Source organism: Borostomias antarcticus (assembly GCF_949987555.1).
Source record: "Borostomias antarcticus genome assembly, chromosome: 29".
Lineage (NCBI taxonomy): Eukaryota > Metazoa > Chordata > Actinopteri > Stomiiformes > Stomiidae > Borostomias > Borostomias antarcticus.
In genome coordinates this window covers 5,936,367-5,956,366 of record NC_140262.1, presented here as the reverse complement: position 1 = coordinate 5,956,366, position 20,000 = coordinate 5,936,367, and the positions used below count along the sequence as shown (strand labels likewise).

Sequence of the window (20,000 nt, the reverse complement as noted above, 5' to 3'; positions counted from 1 at the left end):
TCCTGCCCCCCTGTGGAGGGTTAGTTCCTACCCCCCTGTGGAGGGTTAGTTCCTACCCCCCTGTGGAGGGTTAGTTCCTGCCCCCCTGTGGAGGGTTAGTTCCTGCCCCCCTGTGGAGGGTTGGTTCCTACCCCCCTGTGGAGGGTTAGTTCCTGCCCCCCTGTGGAGGGTTAGTTCCTACCCCCCTGTGGAGGGTTAGTTCCTGCCCCCCTGTGGAGGGTTAGTTCCTGCCCCCCTGTGGAGGGTTAGTTCCTGCCCCCCTGTGGAGGGTTAGTTCCTGCCCCCCTGTGGAGGGTTAGTTCCTACCCCCCTGTGGAAGGTTAGTTCCTACCCCCCTGTGGAGGGTTAGTTCCTACCCCCCTGTGGAGGGTTAGTTCCTACCCCCCTGTGGAGGGTTAGTTCCTACCCCCCTGTGGAGGGTTAGTTCCTACCCCCCTGTGGAGGGTTAGTTCCTACCCCCCTGTGGAGGGTTAGTTCCTGCCCCCCTGTGGAGGGTTAGTTCCTACCCCCCTGTGGCGGCTCCTCCCACTCACCTTGGTCAACCAGGGATGGAAGATGGACGCCGCGTTCTCGAAGACCTCCCGCAACGCCTCGGCTGCCGTCATGGAAACGTACTTCCTCCTCAGCTCGGAGCTGCCCAGGGAGGAGGAGGAGGAGTAGAGGGCGGGGCCGTCGGCCAGCTCCATCACACTCCTCTTCATCTTCCTCATCCTCTCCATCACCTCCTGCTGCAGCTCGGCGTAGACGGTCTGCCTGGCCTGCTCCATCAGGGCCTGCTCACAGTTCTGCACCTTGTGCAGGGTCTGGACACACACACACACACACGCCACGCACACACAGGAACACACACACACACACACACACGCACACACGCCACGCACACACACGCCACGCACATACACACAGGCACACACACACGCCGCGCACACACACACAGGGACACACACACACACACACGCCGCCGCGCACACACACACACACACACACACACACACGCCGCGCACACACGCCACACACACACACATGAACCAGGTGATGAAGTAAAAAGAGTTGCAGCCAAGAAGAAAAAAGTAAGAGTGTAGTTCAATGCTAAACCTGTGCCAGTCTGTCATCCAAATACCGCCTAGAGAATATCCCCCAGAATGCAGCACCTTACAGCCTAGAGAATATCCCCCAGAATGCAGCACCTTACAGCCTAGAGAATATCCCCCAGAATGCAGCACTAGAGCAGGTCTGAGTGCTGACCTCAGGTCAGATCTACGACCCCTCTCCTCTCTCACCGCTATGGGCAGCCCCATGCTGTGTATCTTGATGCCCAGTTTGTAGGGGCAGTCCGTGTCGTACTGGTCGGCCATGTACTTCATGAAGGCCGCTGTGTCCACCTGGCTGTGCTGCTTCCTCCGGAACTCACGCAGGCTCTGGAGAGGTCAGGAGGTCAATAGGGCTGGGTTAAAAAAAAATCTATGAATCGATTCTGAATCAAATTCAAGATTCATAATCGATTCATGAATCCCAAAATCGATCTTTTATTTAATGAATGAATGAATAAATAAAGGAATGAATAGTCAGCCTCTAACCTCTGACCCCATTACAGCCTAGCCTCTAACCTCTGACCCCATCACAGCCTCGCCTCTAACCTTTGACCCCATTACAGCCTAGCCTCTAACCTTTGACCTCACCCACAGTGCAGTTGGCCTGCAAACTCATCGTCAACGGAGCAAGTGCATGTTTTATAAGACGTGTATCATCTATAAGATACCCCCCATATCATCTATAAGATACCCCCCATACCATCTATAAGATACCCCCATATCATCTATAAGATAACCCCCATATCATCTATAAGATAACCCCCATATCATCTATAAGATAACCCCCATATCATCTATAAGATAACCCCCATACCATCTATAAGATACCCCCCATACCATCTATAAGATAACCCCCATACCATCTATAAGATAACCCCCATACCATCTATAAGATAACCCCCATACCATCTATAAGATACCCCCCATACCATCTATAAGATAACCCCCATATCATCTATAAGATAACCCCCATACCATCTATAAGATAACCCCCATACCATCTATAAGATAACCCCATATCATCTATAAGATAACCCCATATCATCTATAAGATAACCCCCATACCATCTATAAGATACCCCCCATACCATCTATAAGATAACCCCCATACCATCTATAAGATAACCCCATATCATCTATAAGATAACCCCCATACCATCTATAAGATAACCCCCATACCATCTATAAGATACCCCCCATACCATCTATAAGATAACCCCCATACCATCTATAAGATAACCCTCATACCATCTATAAGATAACCCCCATACCATCTATAAGATAACCCCATATCATCTATAAGATAACCCCCATACCATCTATAAGATAACCCCCATATCATCTATAAGATACCCCCCATATCATCTATAAGATAACCCCCACATCATCTATAAGATAACCCCCCTATCATCTATAAGATACCCCCCATACCATCTATAAGATAACCCTCATACCATATATAAGATAACCCTCATACCATCTATAAGATAACCCCCATATCATCTATAAGATAACCCCCCTATCATCTATAAGAGAACCCCCACATCATCTATAAGATAACCCTCATATCATCTATAAGATAACCCCCATATCATCTATAAGATAACCCCCATATCATCTATAAGATAACCCCCATACCATCTATAAGATAACCCCCATATAATCTATAAGATAACCATCTATAAGATAACCCCCATATCATCTATAAGATACCCCCCATACCATCTATAAGATAACCCCCATATCATCTATAAGATAACCCTCATACCATCTATAAGATAACCCTCATACCATCTATAAGATAACCCTCATATCATCTATAAGATAACCTCCATACCATCTATAAGATAACCCCCATATCATCTATAAGATAACCCTCATACCATCTATAAGATAACCCCCATATCATCTATAAGATAACCCTCATACCATCTATAAGATAACCCCCATATCATCTATAAGATAACCCCCATATCATCTATAAGATAACCCTCATACCATCTATAAGATAACCCCCATATCATCTATAAGATAACCCCCATACCATCTATAAGATAACCCCCATATCATCTATAAGATAACCCCCATACCATCTATAAGATACCCCCCATACCATCTATAAGATAACCCCCATACCATCTATAAGATAACCCTCATACCATCTATAAGATAACCCTCATACCATCTATAAGATACCCCCCATACCATCTATAAGATAACCCCCATACCATCTATAAGATAACCCTCATACCATCTATAAGATAACCCTCATACCATCTATAAGATAACCCCCATACCATCTATAAGATAACCCCCATATCATCTATAAGATAACCCCCATACCCTCTATAAGATAACCCCCATAGTATACCGCTGAGCTGCCTGGGCCATCCTACCCTTATGATGTCCACCGTCTCGATCTGGACGATGTCCTCGTCCTTGGTGCTGCCGTCCACCTTGAACATGTGGTGGATGAGGGGCAGCTTGCAGAGCGGGCCGAGGCTGAGCTCCTCGTAGCGCTTCTTGTTCTTGAGGCCGGCCAGGGCCACGCCCACCTCGTACAGCGTGCACACGGACGACACCACCTCCAGGGACTGATGCACATAGAAACGCACGGAATAACAGCTTTACACACACACACACACACACACACACACACACACACACGCAGGCGCAGGCACGTGCACACACACACACACACACACACACAAACACAAACACACACACGCAGGCGCAGGCACGTGCACACACACACACACACACGCACACACACACACGCACACGCACACGCACACCTGCAAAACGTGGCACTTCCCACCCCCCATACCTGAGTGGAGTGAGTGTGTGTGTGTGTGTGTGTGTGATAACACACACCTGAATGAACATGTTGATTTCTCTGATGGTGCGCTGCAGGTCCTTGAGGGCGGGTAGGTGCCAGCGGGTAATTCCTCCCGCCTCCAGAGAGGGCACCTGCATCAGCTGACACACACGCCCAATCACCTGAGCACGTCAACAACAAACAATACACAACAACAAAATAGCCATTAGTAAGGGCATGGTCAGATCATTTGACTTTTACCGGAACGCTGTTCCGATTCAGATTCCCATTCCGGCCGTAGCGCGCTTCCTCACCAGCTCCTGGGTGACCAGCTCTCCCTCGGCCGCCATGTCCCGTATGACGTCCATCACCAGACTGTTGACCGCGTCCGGATCCAGCCTGGTCTTCCTCCACCTCCCCTTCTGCCTCCCGTCCCCCTCCTCCTCGGTCAGGGCCTCCAGCGCCCTGACGTTGGCCTCGTGGACCTGCCTCAGCTGGGCATGGTAGGCCTCGGTAAAGACCTGGGCCTTTCCTGCGCTCCGCGCCCTGCTTCTGGGCCTCACCTCCTTGGCGCGGGTCGGCCTGGCCTCCTTTCCCAGCTCTGGGAAGTGGGACTCTGACACGGCGAGGGTGGGCTCGGGGGTTGCTCGGGGAGCGGGTTGGGCAGGGGGCAGGGGGCGGGCCGGGGGCGGAGCTGGGGGTTGAGAGCCGAACTGCAGGCTGCTGATGGCGTCGTGGGGGGGTGGGGCAGAGGGGGGCGGAGCAGCAGCCCCCCAGCCAGGGACAGCCCACGCAGAGCTGGGGGGGCCGTAGTGACACAGCGAGGGCGGCAGTGGGGGCGCCGACCTCCGCAGACCATGTTCAGAGGAGGAGGGAGTGGACGACCGATCTCTCCCAGGTCTCTCTACAGCGCAGGGGGTCGCGGGCGGTGGCTCCTTCCCCCCTGGCAGGCTGGCCCCTGGGGGCCGTGCGGCCGGCGCTCTGGGCCTGTGGGCCCGGTGGAAGACCACCCCCCCCTCCAGCAGGAGCTCTCCCTCCAGGGAGGCCACCAGCGTGGCCATGGAGTCGAAGCCCAGGGTCGCCACGGTCAGGTTGCGGTGGTAACGTTGGCCGAACGCCACGGAGAGACCCTTCAGCCAGATCCCCTTTGTGTTGCCCCTCACCAGGTCCAGCAGGTCGCGCAGGTCCTTCTCCATCGCAGCAGGGAGAGACCGCAGAACAGGGAGAGCTGGAGAGAGAGAACAGAGTCGGAGCAAACTAATCAAACACTGGACTTCCTGTGAGGAGGAAAGCGCAGAGTCATTCTGGCCGTTACTCATATCTGGCACGGACAGTTTTAGACCAAGACACAAAAACACAGCAACCAAACCTAACAGCTGTTGCTGTGGTGAAAACACAATCTCCGTTCCCTCTTTGCCAGATTATTTAAAGGAGATTTATGAGTCCTTATGGCTGTTCCTACTCATCTTCCCGTCTCAACTGGCATCTCAGCCGTTCTCACATAAGCTCCTCAGGTGGTAACCGAGCAACAAGCCTACATTGCCCACATACAGACTACATCCCTCCCAAACTACCAACTGAATCCAACAACTGGCAAGATAAGTCACACAATCTCTGCTGCACTTCACATTCTATTCTCAAACTAGAAATAGAAAGCTACAACTGAAAAATGTCTGTCTTACCAAAAAGTCTTGTGAAAGAAAGCTTCTCTAGTTTCACCTCAGTCTGGTTGTCTGGTTGTCTCTCCTCTCCTCTCTCTCATTCATCCCTCCCCCTCAAGCAGTGGACCAATGACAACAGCCACATCAGGAACGGAGCAGTGAGTCACTGACATCCACAGCTGACTGACTGACATTTCATCTCTTTGTGAGGAAGCAAAGTTATTGAGATGCTATCGAATGGTTTATGACAGATAAGATTGTAAAAGCCTACGTTGTGGTTTTACAGCTTGGGCAATACAATGCAGTCTCACCAGTTTCCAGGAAAGGGCTTTACTTTGAAACTTAGAGAAAACAGAACTGAGCCAAGCCAGAAGATGGAGAGTGGGAGGAGCTTCTGCTCTGAGTTTCGATTTCCTGATTCACTACAGCTGATCTCATCTTAGCTGTTACCATGGAAACCAAAAAGGCTTCCTGGTCAGCTTTGGCCTTGTGAAGAACAGGATAGGTAGGTCCAGCCTGGTACTGATGGGGGGTTTCTAAGGCTACTGCCTTTATTCATGGATCAGACCAGATATCACTACCATCTGACTGGGCAAAACATTACCTATACTACATTGTTTATAGGGTCAATATAAGTAAATTGATTGATGACATTTCACAGACAGGAGAAGCTTTTCATATTTATTGGGTATTTTGTTATTTTCCGCTATTAGTGCCTGTAGGAGACGCTGCAGCTTCTGAAAAACAAGAAGTGGTCCACCCGTCACCTCAGTATAAAGTTTCTAAATAAATTATGCAATTCATGTATTTCCATGGTGCAGTCACGCAATCTTTTCTTGTTATCATAATTTGCATACATTGTGTAAGAATTGGATAAAAATCAGGAAATGGCTATATTTCCCCTTTTGGTGAGCTTATAAAGGTGATCTTAGAGTCTATAGTCTAGATGTCCAGAAATGAATCTCCTGCCATAACTAAATCATGCAAATTTTCCTCATTAGCATACATTGGATAAATGATCTAATAATTTACATAATCACTAATAAGCTACTAGTCAGAAAGGTCTATCATATCAAAACTTTGTGAGTGTGGGTGTTTATTTTTAGATTAGATTATTGTCCTTTGCAGGAAATTCATAGCCACGTCAGATACATTACCTCACATGAAACACAGATAGTTTTTCAAAGACTAGAGTCATAGTCAAATGATGAAGAGTTCTTCCTCATACAACTTGTGACACAATCTTGGGCACAGTGCTCTACAACCCTGAGACAGTCTACAACAGCCCTGAAACGGTCTACAACAGCCCTGAGACAGTCTACAACAGCCATGAAACAGTCTACAACAGCCCTGAAACAGTCTACAACAGCCCTGAGACAGTCTACAACAGCCCTGAGACAGTCTACAACAGCCCTGAAACAGTCTACAACAGCCCTGAAACAGTCTACAACAGCCCTGAAACAGTCTACAACAGCCCTGAAACAGTCTACAACAACCCTGAGACAGTCTGCAACAACCCTGAGACAGTCTGCAACAACCCTGAGACAGTCTACAACAGCCCTGAGACAGTCTACAACAGCCGTGAGACAGTCTACAACAGCCCTGAGACAGTCTACAACAGCCCTGAGACAGTCTACAACAGCCCTGAGACAGTCTACAACAGCCCTGAGACAGTCTACAACAGCCCTGAGACAGTCTACAACAGCCCTGAGACAGTCTACAACAGCCATGAAACACTCTACAACAGCCCTGAAACACTCTACAACAGCCCTGAGACAGTCTACAACAGCCCTGAGACAGTCTACAACAGCCCTGAAACAGTCTACAACAACCCTGAAACAGTCTACAACAGCCCTGAAACAGTCTACAACAGCCATGAAACAGTCTACAACAGCCCTGAAACAGTCTACAACAGCCCTGAAACAGTCTACAACAGCCCTGGAACAGTCTACAACAGTACATTAATATGATCACATGAACTGAGACAGATATAACCCAACACAGCCTCACCTGTAGTTCTGCAGATATAACCCAACACAGCCTCACCTGTAGTTCTGCAGATAGAACCCAACACAGCCTCACCTGTAGTTCTGCACACATCTTCTGAGTGCCCGATCCCCAGATCCTTCCTCTCTTCCTCCTGTTCACCCGAACTCTTCTTCCTCCTCGCCACATCGCTCTGCTGTGATTGGCTGTGGTCCTTCAGACCGGTCAGGCTCTTCAGCCTCACCATGTTCTTCTTGTCCCGTCTCTCCACGCACACGCTGTCCCCCAGGGTGGCGAGGAGCTGGTCCAGCCCCCCCAGGCCGTGCTCCGCCAGGGTCAGAGGTCGGCCGTACCGCTGCTTGTACTGGTCACGCAGCTTCGGCACCTCCACACCACCGGGGGCATCGCTAAGCATGGACATCAGCTCGCTTCTCAGTTTCTGTAGGGGGAAAGCTAAGAGAAGAAGAAGTAGATGACGCCATTTTAATTCGCATAGATGCATAGCTCAGATTGAATGCTGCATCAAAAGACGTTGGACAGGTGAACGCAGTTCAAGTATCGCTCTGGGCTCCCTGGTAACCTCCTTCATCCATTTCCATGGTCATGCAACCTTTTCTTGTTAGCATAATTTGCATACATTGTTAAGAATTGGATAAAAATCGGGAAATTGCTATATTTCCCCTTTTAGTGAGCTTATAAAGGTGATCTTAGAGTCTATAGTCTAGATGTCCAGAAATGAATCTCCTGCCATAACTAAATCATGCAAATGTCCCTCATTAGCATACATTGGATCAATTATGTAATAATTTACATAATCACTAATAAGCTACTAGTCAGAAAGGTCTATCGTATCAAAACATCATCTAGGAATGAAATATCTCCTTCCCAGGCCTTCTCACCTCCCAGGGAAAAAGCCCTGCTATCTGCGTCCTGAGGGAGGTTCATCCAACGCACTGCTTCTTACAAAGCTTTGTAATCGGACCAATTTTAGAGCACAATGTTATCTTGAGACTGACTGCCCTGGGATTGGAAACAGGCTAACAGAGCAGAATAAAATAAATTAAACTGCTCTCATATTAATCCGTCTACTGGAACTTCCTGCCTGTACCCGAAGGTAGTGAGTTCTTTACCAGATGAGTTCTCTAACTTGGTAACCTCCAGACTCACCCATACAAAGGTAGGGATTCGACCCACTGACCATCCTCTCAGTCCTCACCTCTGGTGCTTTTCTGGGCAGGGTGATCCTTCCGAAGAGCGGGTGAACAATCTTCTGATGAAGATGACGAAGGGCGGCGTGGTGAAGATGATGATGATGATGAGATGTTGACCGCAGGGGACGTCAGAGCATCTAAGGGCCAGACCGTCAGGCCAGTGGGGGAGACCAGGAGCCGGTCAGACATCATCCCCAGCTGCTCCTTCAGGGACGACCGCCTGGCACATTAAATACAGCGCAATCATGATCATCAGAATCATCATTGTATTTACTGTGAAGATGAACAATTACCTTAAATGTACATTTGTTAGATGTCTGTTTAAATGCGTATTTGGAGCCCCTGGTAAATGAAGTCCTATCCATATTAGTACACAAATTATTATTAAGACACTGAACATAGCTGGATAGCTCCCAGTGAGCAGGCTAGCGCCTTGCAGGGCAGCTGGCCACCATTGGTGTGTGAGTGGGTGAATTAACTCTGTACACCAAGGGAGAAAGGGGCTATATACTGTCAGTGCAGTCCATTAGCTACACATTATCCAGTTAATATGCTCTTATCAAAAATAACTACAGCTCTGAACCATATAGGCTTATCTGTTTGCCTGAATCTCACAAGAGCCCAAAGGTTAGTTTGTGCACAACTAAAACCAGGCACCCTCCCTCTGGCAATGAACAGGCCGTTTCAATAGAGTTCCTGAAGAAGACGGTGTGTTTATTAAGTGATTCTGGGGTAGGAGAAAGTGAAATCCACGTTGTGTTAGGCTCTGTATGCCGATCTGAGACAGGTATGAAAAAGTATGGTCTGCATTTTGTACATCTTTTTTAAAATAACTATTATTTTTTGCATCAACTTCAGATGCATGCAATGGTTTAGGACTATCAAACACATGTGGATGTGTCATAAGTGTAAGGAAATAGATTTATACTGGAGTTGACACTTTGAGATTGCCAGTAATAATCATGAGTGTGCTTTAAAAGCTTACCCAGATAGCAAGCGGATGTGTAATGATTCTGGGCCATATATGGGCCGGAACTAAGCCACAAGGGCCAGATCTGGCCTGTATATGGCCCAGATCCGCTTGCTATCTGGGTAGGATGTAAACAAAGAGTCTAGAATAAAGCGGATCCTTGCCCACTGGCGCCTCCCAGAACCAAAGGTTTCCCGTAGGTCTTCAGGTAGAGGCGCTGGAGCTGCGATACAGACAGACCCTCTGGGTGCTCTTCACACAGGCGCACTAGCTCTGCCTTGGTCTCCTCCATGTTTACCTGCAGTCAGGATCAATACAACACAATAAAACACAACCTTTACAATCTTGTACAAACCAATTCGATGAGAGTCTAGTGGTGAGAGTAGTAGTGTGAACATGCTTTGGCTCCAGACCACCTCGAAACACAATAGATAGTCAACAAAGCGTGGTCTTCATTAGGTCTATCCAAGACTGTGGTGTAAACCTCTATCTAAGACTGTGGTGTAAACCTCTATCCAAGACTGTGGTGTAAACCTCTATCTAAGACTGTGGTGTAAACCTCTATCCAAGACTGTGGTGTAAACCTCTATCTAAGACTGTGGTGTAAACCTCTATCTCAGACTGTGGTGTAAACCTCTATCTAAGACTGTGGTGTAAACCAGGGTGTTTCATACCTGGCGGGCGGGTTGCTGTGTGCTATCTCACAGCTATGGGACTCAGCAGATCCATTGCAGGTTGTCTCAGCAGTGCTCCTGGAGAGAAATGGAGATGAAATGAATCCACCTGCTGTGAGGTTAGTTAGTTAGTTAGTTAGTTAGTTAGCATTAGAACAGCAGGGGGCCACCTAGCTGCTTGATGCAAAGACAAGGGGACCTTAAACCAGGAGCAAACTGACCCAAGTTGCTCAAAAGTAAGTGATGCCCACATATAGAGGTATCTGGATTAGTATGACAGCATACATTTGTATAATAATGAGTTAACTGTACCTTAGCTAACGCTAACTACTAGCTAGCTAGAAACCCTGTCCCATCTCAGCATTCAACACATCTCCAGCATCTTAGACTAGCTAGCTATCTACTACAGATACAAGATGAATAACAGTGGAAGGTAATGCATTGCTATTGGTATCTTTCATAAAATAGTGGCTTCGTCTTTCAAATAAGCTGCAGTAATAAGATGACCCTCACATTCAAGCAAGATTCCCATTCAAACACCCATGGACTGTATCTGGATGAACCAGGCTAGCTATCCGGTCCTGGTAGGCTAACGAGGAGGCGGGGTTCCAACATGGAGGTTGGGCTCCACCATTTCTGCAGACAAGATGGCGGACCTCCGCAGGGTATACCTCCATGGTACCGACACCTCCGCAGATGACAGGATGCCAGTCACACATTTTCAAACTTGTTTTGTACAATATATTTTAGTGGAAAATAATCAGGCTGCAACAACAAACCTACTGAACTATGATGTTGGTGTGGGGCTCTATTCTAGGACCTCTCCTCTTCAGTTACTGATTTGATTTGCATGTATTGGGGCTGATATACATGTATCTGTGACAGGTGCCTGAGCGTTCCTGAGTGCTGTGGGGGTGCATGTATTTATGTACATTTGAGTATTATTATGCAAATCTGTACTGACTGTATGTATGTCGTCAAGCTGGAAAGTCTGCTCACCCCTTTCATCTTCTCCATGTTTTATTATGTTACAGACGTATTCTACAATAGATCAAAGTCATTTTTGTCTCGGAATTAACATAATACCCTATAACGACAAAATTAGTTGAGTGTAGAGTTTAGAGGAACCAGGCCAGGTCCAGCCTGGCTGAGGGGCGTGGCTGGCTGCTATCTGTTCTTTACCGACTCAAAGCAGCAGATGGACGATTAACTAAAGATGTGTAGCTCTAAAAAAAAACACACAGCTTCCCCATAGAGCGCCTGAGGGGAAGCAGGAAGAGCCGTCCCATGGGACCTTAATTCGGAAACCAGGCCAGGTCCAGCCTGGGTTATGTGCGTGGCTGGCTTGTTCCTGTTCAGGACTGGTAGGACGGAAGCTAGTCATGCCACTGAAATAGCTGTGAATTGAAATGACATTAAATAATGTCTGATAAATTAACATTGGTCTGGTCGCCTGGACACATCAGTTCCAATGCTTCCAAAGCTAATCAAGCACAATAAGAGCGGGATAGCCAGTTAGCTCATGAGCTCACAACAACTAGCAGCAGCTTCCATAACATTAATGGAAGCGGTCAGTGGCTAAAGCAGTTATACATGGCCTGAATAACTTAACTGATGACTGATGAAGAGTCCATAGCTGTTGGAAGAATATTATAATAGACTATTTCTGGATTGTCATTGCTGATCTTGTTAATTTTATTGATTGTGGCAACAGTGACAACCACTGGGAACTAGAAATGACCTCTGGAACTGTAAATGACCTCTGAAAACCAGTAGCATGCACAAAAGACAAGAAGAAACCATTTAACCATTTATTTCGTAATGGAGGAAAACGTGGAAAGCTGTCCAGAACCATAATGAAGACAGTCAGGTGGATTGTTGGAAATCTATTCTGGGACATGTACTGTAGCTTGTAGAATATTTATATGGGTGATGAGTATATCCTAGTAATCTCAACAGCGGCCAATGTGTTTGTATAGAGGATATTGTTGAAATATGCTTGATACACACAAGGTCATGATGGAATAAATGGATCTATCATTCAGTCCCACACAAATGTGTATTTGATATCTTTTGTCTTGTCTTTGTAAACAGCTTCAAAGTACTCCGCTTGGGCCACCGTTAACTGGTTCTTCCAGTCCCCTGCGATTCCTGGTAAAATAATAAAATAATCAAAAGTCCAGTCCAGTGGAATACTGTATGATGTACAATGGTACAATAGTGTCCTCAATCTGGAATACTGTAGTTAAAACTTCAGGGAGTCTAGGAGGTGATCACAAAACCCATGAACTGAATCAGATGTGTTACTGCTGTGCTTGAGCAGAACGCAGGTATCCCCAACACCGAACAAACAAATACATTTATTTATTTGTTTATTTATTAATCTATTTATTTGTTTATATGTATAGAGAGGCACACCTTTCCTGAGAAACTCAGACTTCTTCTGGTCCATGAACTCGCTGGGGCACAGGGAGTAGTTGGACATGTTGTTCTGCTTCATGTTCTTGAACACACAGTGGTCGGCTATCTTCTCAATCACCTCAGGGCTCAGAGACTTCCCCATGAACTGGGCGATCTTAGACACCGAGTCCCTCAGATCCTGTAGGGACACAGGACAGTCATCCTCAGGCCCCCTCGTGGATCCACTACTGGGGAACGTACACCCAGACAGTACTGATGAAACCAGCTCACACATTCAGAATAGCATGTGGAATGAACTGCTGGTAGGAGGGGGGGAGGGGGTTAGGTACTCAACTCACCCATATCATCTCTTCATAGGAGATGTACATAACACGGTCCTGGTCCTCCGCGCGCAACCAGCCCTTCACATGGTCGAACCAGGAGCCGAACATGACTAGAGGGGGCAAAGACTCATCAACCGGCGGGTGAATGAATAACTCACTAGACTGTCTCATCAATGGTCAATAATGGTAATAGTTTAGCAATAAACACGGTAACCTTGAATGTTGTCCCTGCTGCTAAACTCTCATTTGTTGTATATTTGGACCCATAGAGGAGAATAATACTTTGCCCATTGAGGAACTTCTTCAGGAAGTCGTCCTGTGTGCCAGGCTTGACCAGGTAGGAAGCCATCCCATAATAGTGGTAGGAGGAGGTGAAGATGTCCTTGGGGTTCCTCATGACATAAATCACCTAGGAGACCAATCTTACAAATTAATCATCGCTCTAGTTTACCCCCATCGCCATTAGACACATTCCTCAATACCCCTGTTAGCCCTAGACTGAACATTACTACCCATCACTGCACCATGATCACACACAACACCGCTAATAGCGTCAGGCTTTCCCACCTTGGGTTTGACCTTGAAGAAGGACGCGGGCATCATGTCGTAGTGGTAGTGCGTGGCGAACAGGCGCGGCGAAGGCCTCTGCTCCAGGTTGAGAACGACGGCCCTGAGTTCCTCCAGCCAGGGAACGCGGTCCCAGTTGGGCAGGGACAGAACCGCGCTCAGGTCCCCGTCACTCTGGACTAGAGGCGTGATCTCCTGCATCCATGTGGTACCTACAACACGTTGGCATGTTAGTCTGTTTTATATTCAACCTTTATTTAGAAGGTCCCAAACATTTTATTTGATTGATAGATCTGGCTAAGATGGCAGCTAAGAAACATTTAAGAAACAAGGGCTGAATTGAAATGGATAATAATGTAAATATTTCCACCAGTCTCCTCTCCGTCCACAGACTCTTGCTCTGCTGTGAGCAACATACTCACCACTGGGCAGGTTGCTAGAATTCAACCCTCTCAAACAGCCTACATGCTCTACGTGGGCAGCATCATCTACATGTTGTTAGAAGTACAGTAGACCAACACAGCTACAGTAGCCTACTGATGAAAATGGCTGTTTTCAGAGAAATGTCGTGGTTTAACCTGATCCTGTTAGCTGTTTCTAATTATGATGATAAGCCCCTGAGTGTCGCTGTCGGACGGAGTTTCTGTAAGAAACTGTGTCTCCCTTCGCATAGACACACATCCCATATGAGATAGAGATGATATTCTTATGGTTGATACACTCTGTGACAGACACCAGTTGTTGTGGTATGATAGAGGCCTGGGCGCCGAGGCGGAGTAGATTATCTTGATTCAAGGACATAAACTGCAGGAGAGACCAGACCAGTCCAGACCGGTCTGATGGGGAAGGGGGTGGGGTGGGGAGGGGAGGGGGGTGGGGGTGGAACCATAAGAACCGTGCTCGAGCTCAGATGCTTTGATTTGAGTCCAGACAGCCATACAGACAGGCCAGCTGAACATTAGACTAGATGCCATCGTCTTTTGTATGTTAAACCTTCTGGAATAAACAACTTTTGATGTCGCTCAAATCCCGTGTTGGAGAGATTCATTTGGAACACACCTGGAAAAGGGACACTGGACTGTGTGGTATTTGTGAGACATTGGGGGCCGTCTTTTATTGAAATCAAAACACAACGCAGAGCTGAATAAGGACAATAATAAAAGACAACAAAAGTCAACACTCAGCACAGTAGACCAACACAGCTAGTGTACACAGTACTCTGTAGCACTGCTATATCCTACTCTAACAGGGTCAAAGCTGTGTTGTGGAACAACCTTGTTACTGTAGATTTAGGGTTGTGGTGATCATTTGAATTTCCTCTTTTGATAATCCCTAAATTATTACATAAAACAGGTTGACTAATTACAATTATATTTTTTTGTTATTTCCGTGTTTTTTCACGGTAGGGTTTCTATTCATAATGAAGGCTGTCTATGTGACTGAGGATGTTGACCCCAAATCACTTCTGTCAGAGTTATCCTAGTCCTGCATGTACAGGCAGACCTCGCTCAAAGACAACATGCCTTTCAATCCTGGAACACTGTGGTATGAAGGGAATGTTTTCTAAAAGAAGACACGCATAGAGAAGTTAGGGCTGCCCCCCCCCGAAAGACAACGATATCACCCCCCCCTCCCTGTTTTAGGCTGCTGCGAAATGCGCATGCGTCAACTCGCCCAACTTCAGGCTATGGGACACACGTAGTAGATGGACAATGTGGGCCGGATGGTGCGTGTTTAGCAATGGAAAATAGGGTTAGGGTTAGTCTTTTATTATGCTGTCTGTGAGTTTGAAGTTTGACAATTCACGACTCCAGCGGTCTTCCTTCAGCCTGGACACAAAAAAGGAGGAACGAATCGTCGAATCTCTAGTTTGAACAAGCAAATCTGATTAGACTCACAGAATGTAGTCTGACAGTCCTGGATATGCTGCAAAACTCTTGGCTATAGCAGCCTAAAGACTAGCCTATATACTATTTTATAGACTAGCCTACTTACTAGACCGAGACTGATGACAGAAGCAGCTAAACAGCATTTTTCCATGTTGTTGACTCACCAGACTTGGGATATGTGACGATGAGAATGTCGTCCTCTCTGAAAGTGAACTCTTCATAGTATTGAATGCTCTCCGGAGGGTGTAGATGTGTGGGTAGATAGACCCCCTTGTACACTGTGTATAACTCCTCTTCCGTCATGATCCCCACCTCGACAGCAGAGCAAACACCCAGCAAGCACACTCACACACACACACACACACACACACCCCGTCCTCCCAGCACCAGGATAGTCTGGACTTCACCCTCCCTACTCCCGCCCCCTGGAGAAGACTGGGCTGAACTTCTCTCTCTCTCTCTCTCTCTCTCTCTCCCTCTCTCCCTCCCTCTCTCTCTCTCTCTCTCTCCCTCTCTCCCTCCCTCTCTCTCTCTCTCTCTCTCCCTCTCTCTCTCTCTCTCTCTCTCCCTCTCTCCCTCCCTCTCTCTCTCTCTCTCTCTCTCTCTCCCTCTCTCTCTCTCTCTCTCTCTCTCTCTCTGTGTGTGTGTGTGTGTGTGCACACTGTATGACCTCAGGCCACCCACAGTAAACTGTATAGGAAGTGGTTAAGAGATATCAAGCAACATCAAACATCACAGTTCAGTGAGTGAGGAACCCTTTACGACATCACAGTTAATTGCACATACTTGTAATTTATTGGGAATAAATTACATAATAATTGTACGTTATTCTTTTTTGGGAACTCTGATCAACAATGCAAACTGAATATGTATTGTTTTTCATTGTAAATGTGCACTAGTTAACCCTGGTCAGTCTGAGGCCTACAGTATCGTTCTAACAGGATTAGCCTAGCAGACACAGGGACACTTGTGGCTTATACTCACGCATCACATACCATCTCACACTCCTTGAGGGAGGTTGTTACCCACTGAGAAAAGACACGTCTAAAAGATGTCTTTTAGATGTCTTTTTCGGACGTCCAAAGACATCCAATTAGGAGCCAGAATGAATGTTTTTTTTTAACGTTCAGATATTGAACCCGTTCTGCACGTCCACAGACGTCTTAGAGGGGTCCAAGCCAGACGTTTGAATATTGAGGGGTCCAGCAGACGTACAAACGGGGTTCTGGACCGACGGACGTTATTAAGACATGATCTGAACGTCTCCCTGACGTTGCGTGTTTGCTGGGTACCACAACATGAGATTTAACACTGGTTCGTGCCCCTCTGTGACTAGACAAATATTGAAGCCAAACCATACAGACAAATAACCATGACTCACACCTGCATTTACAGGTCTATTACTGTTTTGTAATCTCAGTGTCTTCTGACTTTTACATCAGAAGAGGGTTAAATGCATATCATTACAAAGAAGACATACTTGCAATTGATGTATATCATTCACACAAAATATGATTACCATGGTCCGTACATCTGGTCCTGATCAAGCACTCCCACACAAATCCAGACGCACATACAGCATCTGGTTCTTTGTCTATAGGCCTCATTTGTCAAGTGTTTTTCCAGCCCTTTGGAATGATAACAATAAATGTGTGTGTGTGTGTGTGTGTGACCCTGGGGAACATAATGATTAATAGCGTATCAATGATAAGGAGGACATGATCAAGGCTGAAGGCACCCTGACCCATTTCACGCCCTGAGAAGCACAGTGCACTTTATATTCAGAGAGTTCCTGTGTGTCCAATTAACACCGGCACAACAATGGCTTCCATAGTGCACTGCTTGCTTCTCTTTAAGGCTTTCCTGGCCCCGGTGTCCTGGAAGTGCACTTGTTGGTGATTGCCACTGAGTAAGCAAGTGTCCCGTGCATAGGTCCACTCATCACTGGGTGTGTATGGTTCTGGTTGTCCAGTCGGATCGGCCCACCAGAAGCCTGGCTCTCTCACCTGACGACCGGATCAGCTCCCGACCACTAGAGACAGAGAGATGAAGGGAGAAAGAAAGAGAGAGACAGAGCTATGAATATGTAAATCTACAAATCAGAGAAATAATATTATTTATGACAAAAGTAAGGCAATAACAGATTAGTTTTCCTCACCTTTGGTAGTCCAGGCCCACCAGGCTCACCCCGTTAACGGCCAGGATCCGATCCCCAGGACACAGCTTCTTGCTCCGCGCCGCTGGGGAGTCTGGGACCACCGCCCGGATGAAGATACCGCTCGTCCTCAGCGGAGTGTCCTGGGAAACGCGGTCATAGACACGTCAGTGGAATAGAATACAGAACAGCAGTTTTCATCCTGACCAGCAGGGGGCAGTGTTAGACCAGAAGGGAGGGAGTCCTCTCAGGTTATTGAGTCTAGTCAGTCTAGTGTCTATAGTAGTGTAGTAGAGACCATTTCTCTCAGTCTAGTGTCTATAGTAGTGTAGTAGAGACCATTTCTCTCAGTCTAGTGTCTATAGTAGTGTAGTAGAGACCATTTCTCTCAGTCTAGTGTCTATAGTAGTGTAGTAGAGACCATTTCTCTCAGTCTAGTGTCTATAGTAGTATAGTAGAGACCATTTCTCTCAGTCTAGTGTCTATAGTAGTATAGTTGAGACCATTTCTCTCAGTCTAGTGTCTATAGTAGTGTAGTAGAGACCATTTCTCTCAGTCTAGTGTCTATAGTAGTGTAGTAGAGACCATTTCTCTCAGTCTAGTGTCTATAGTAGTGTAGTAGAGACCATTTCTCTCAGTCGACAGTGGAAACACTGTCTGATTGATGCATAGAGCTGTACAGTAAAGTTGTACAGTATATGAGTCAGTCACTCACCCGGGCGTCGACCAGCGCTAGGCCCAGTCCACCTGCTCCCCGCTGCAGTTCCAGAATGAAAACCTCTTCTTCATCCTCCTCCTCTTCCTCATTCTCGCCAAGGATTATGTTGTTGCCAGGGCAATCGGCTGACAGGCAGCCTTCCTCAAACACATCTGCTGAGAGAAGATTACTGTCAATGTTTTATTGAGTCCGACAGATCAATGAACCGCGCCGTATCGTCTTAACGAAGAATCTGTCTTAACGAAGAATCTGTCTTAACAAAGAATCTGTCTTAACGAAGTATCAGTCTTAACAAAGAATCAGTCTTATCGAAGAATCAGTCTTTTCGAAGAATCAGTCTCACCCTGTCCATGCTGGTCTGTGCTGGTGGTCCTGGTCAGAGGGGGCAGCATGTCTCCCCTCTCCCCCCCGTTGAGGCGCTCCGTCTCGGGGTCCAGGGGCTCCAGGTTGTGGGGGGTGTTGGGCGGGGTGAGCAGGCAGGAGGGGTCCAGGGCCCACCTCACCCCGCCGCTGCACCCGGGCTCTCGGCTCTGCAGCTCCAGGTTCCGCAGCTTCTGGGCCAGGAGGTCTCCACAGGAGCCCAGCCCACAGCCGGGGCCCCTGGTCAGGGGGGGGCCCTGGAGGAGGGGCTCTGGAGGGAGGACCACCTCAGCGGGAGGGGTCTCCAGAGACTCAAGACTGGCCTTCGGGAGAGCAGCCATCCTGGTGACCTTTGCCTCCAGGGGGACCACGATAGAACCCTGATATAAAACCAGAGTTTAGGGTGAGGGTTTAGGGTGAGGGTTTAAGGTTTAGGGTTTAGGGTTTAGGGTTATGGGTGAGGGTTTAGGGTGAGGGTTTAGGGTTTAGGGTTTAGAGTTAGGGTTTAGTGTTATGGTTAAGGGTTAGTGACGATACTAAGCAAGACAGTGTCACAGTGCATTTAGTCTCGTACAGCCAGACCTATCTCCACACTTGGTTTACCTGTAGCGAGGCCTCGCCCGCGCTGTCCCCAGGTGACGCTGACCCAGAGAGGCTGGAGACGACGTGTCTGAGCCGGTCCAGCTGCTCCGCCAGGCCCGGCTCGTCCAGCGCTCGGCCCAGGTCCAGACGGAACCCTCCTCCGGGCAGCGCCAGCGGAGGGTGGCTGTCGAAACGCTCCAAGATGTCCGCTGAGGAGAGAGGGGGTGAAGGGGTCAGGGGAAACCAGGAGATCACATTTGTCTTTCTGGTGGCGACTCGAGGAACGGTTCAATAGTGCACCGCACTGTTGAAGGCTCAAAAGAGACAGGAGTCATTCTGAACACCAGACTTCCTGACCCCCCCCTGGCTCCTCCTCCTCACCGGTGTTGAGTGCGGCCGGCTGCTCCTGTGGGGGGGGGGCCCAGCGGCCAGGGCAGGGCGGGGGGGGGCTGTACCCGCTCAGCAGGTGGTGCAGCTGGGCTGGACTCAGGGCGGAGAACTCGGACCGCAGGGACGACCAGGAGGCCTGCAGAACAAAGACATATTACCGAACGGGCCTACCAGGCCCTGGGGC

At 47.9% G+C, this 20,000-nt stretch overlaps 3 protein-coding genes across 3 annotated transcripts in view; all 3 read right to left on the bottom strand.

Annotated features, from left to right (window-relative positions):
- The window catches only part of LOC311326928 (uncharacterized protein), a gene marked incomplete at its 5' end in the record, with an annotated part of 32,238 nt that extends 27,133 nt beyond the window's left edge, over positions 1 to 5,105 (bottom strand). The window contains 5 exons of the mRNA XM_084459907.1: positions 534 to 803; positions 1,281 to 1,418; positions 3,488 to 3,685; positions 3,966 to 4,091; positions 4,224 to 5,105. Coding sequence (XP_084316033.1) covers positions 534 to 803; positions 1,281 to 1,418; positions 3,488 to 3,685; positions 3,966 to 4,091; positions 4,224 to 5,105 — 1,614 coding nt within the window. The remainder of the gene's footprint in view (positions 1 to 533; positions 804 to 1,280; positions 1,419 to 3,487; positions 3,686 to 3,965; positions 4,092 to 4,223) is intronic.
- Positions 5,106 to 12,214: 7,109 nt separating this feature from the next.
- sult2st2 (sulfotransferase family 2, cytosolic sulfotransferase 2) lies at positions 12,215 to 15,977 on the bottom strand. Its single transcript, XM_084459922.1, has 6 exons — positions 15,776 to 15,977; positions 13,723 to 13,934; positions 13,438 to 13,564; positions 13,171 to 13,265; positions 12,830 to 13,010; positions 12,215 to 12,562 (listed from the first exon to the last, which is right to left on the bottom strand). The coding sequence occupies exons 1-6, from the start codon at positions 15,912 to 15,914 to the stop codon at positions 12,453 to 12,455; spliced, it is 864 nt and encodes a 287-aa protein (XP_084316048.1). The 5' UTR covers positions 15,915 to 15,977; the 3' UTR covers positions 12,215 to 12,452.
- A 1,575-nt stretch (positions 15,978 to 17,552) lies between these two features.
- radil2b (Ras association and DIL domains 2b) overlaps positions 17,553 to 20,000 on the bottom strand; it is a gene marked incomplete at both ends in the record, with an annotated part of 18,160 nt that continues 15,712 nt past the window's right edge. Inside the window, 6 exons of the mRNA XM_084459906.1 lie at positions 17,553 to 17,643; positions 17,770 to 17,909; positions 18,482 to 18,636; positions 18,828 to 19,224; positions 19,448 to 19,635; positions 19,808 to 19,952. Coding sequence (XP_084316032.1) covers positions 17,553 to 17,643; positions 17,770 to 17,909; positions 18,482 to 18,636; positions 18,828 to 19,224; positions 19,448 to 19,635; positions 19,808 to 19,952 — 1,116 coding nt within the window. The remainder of the gene's footprint in view (positions 17,644 to 17,769; positions 17,910 to 18,481; positions 18,637 to 18,827; positions 19,225 to 19,447; positions 19,636 to 19,807; positions 19,953 to 20,000) is intronic.

Bases quoted from the DNA above. Each gene is read 5' to 3' on its own strand.
- sult2st2 (XM_084459922.1), bottom strand. From the start codon at position 15,914: ATGACGGAAGAGGAGTTATACACAGTGTACAAGGGGGTCTATCTACCC. The intron at 13,935-15,775 runs GTGAGTCAACAA...AACGTGTTGTAG, and splicing joins CGTCACATATCCCAAGTCTG to GTACCACATGGATGCAGGAG. The intron at 13,565-13,722 runs GTGGGAAAGCCT...TTGGTCTCCTAG, and splicing joins TCTTCAAGGTCAAACCCAAG to GTGATTTATGTCATGAGGAA.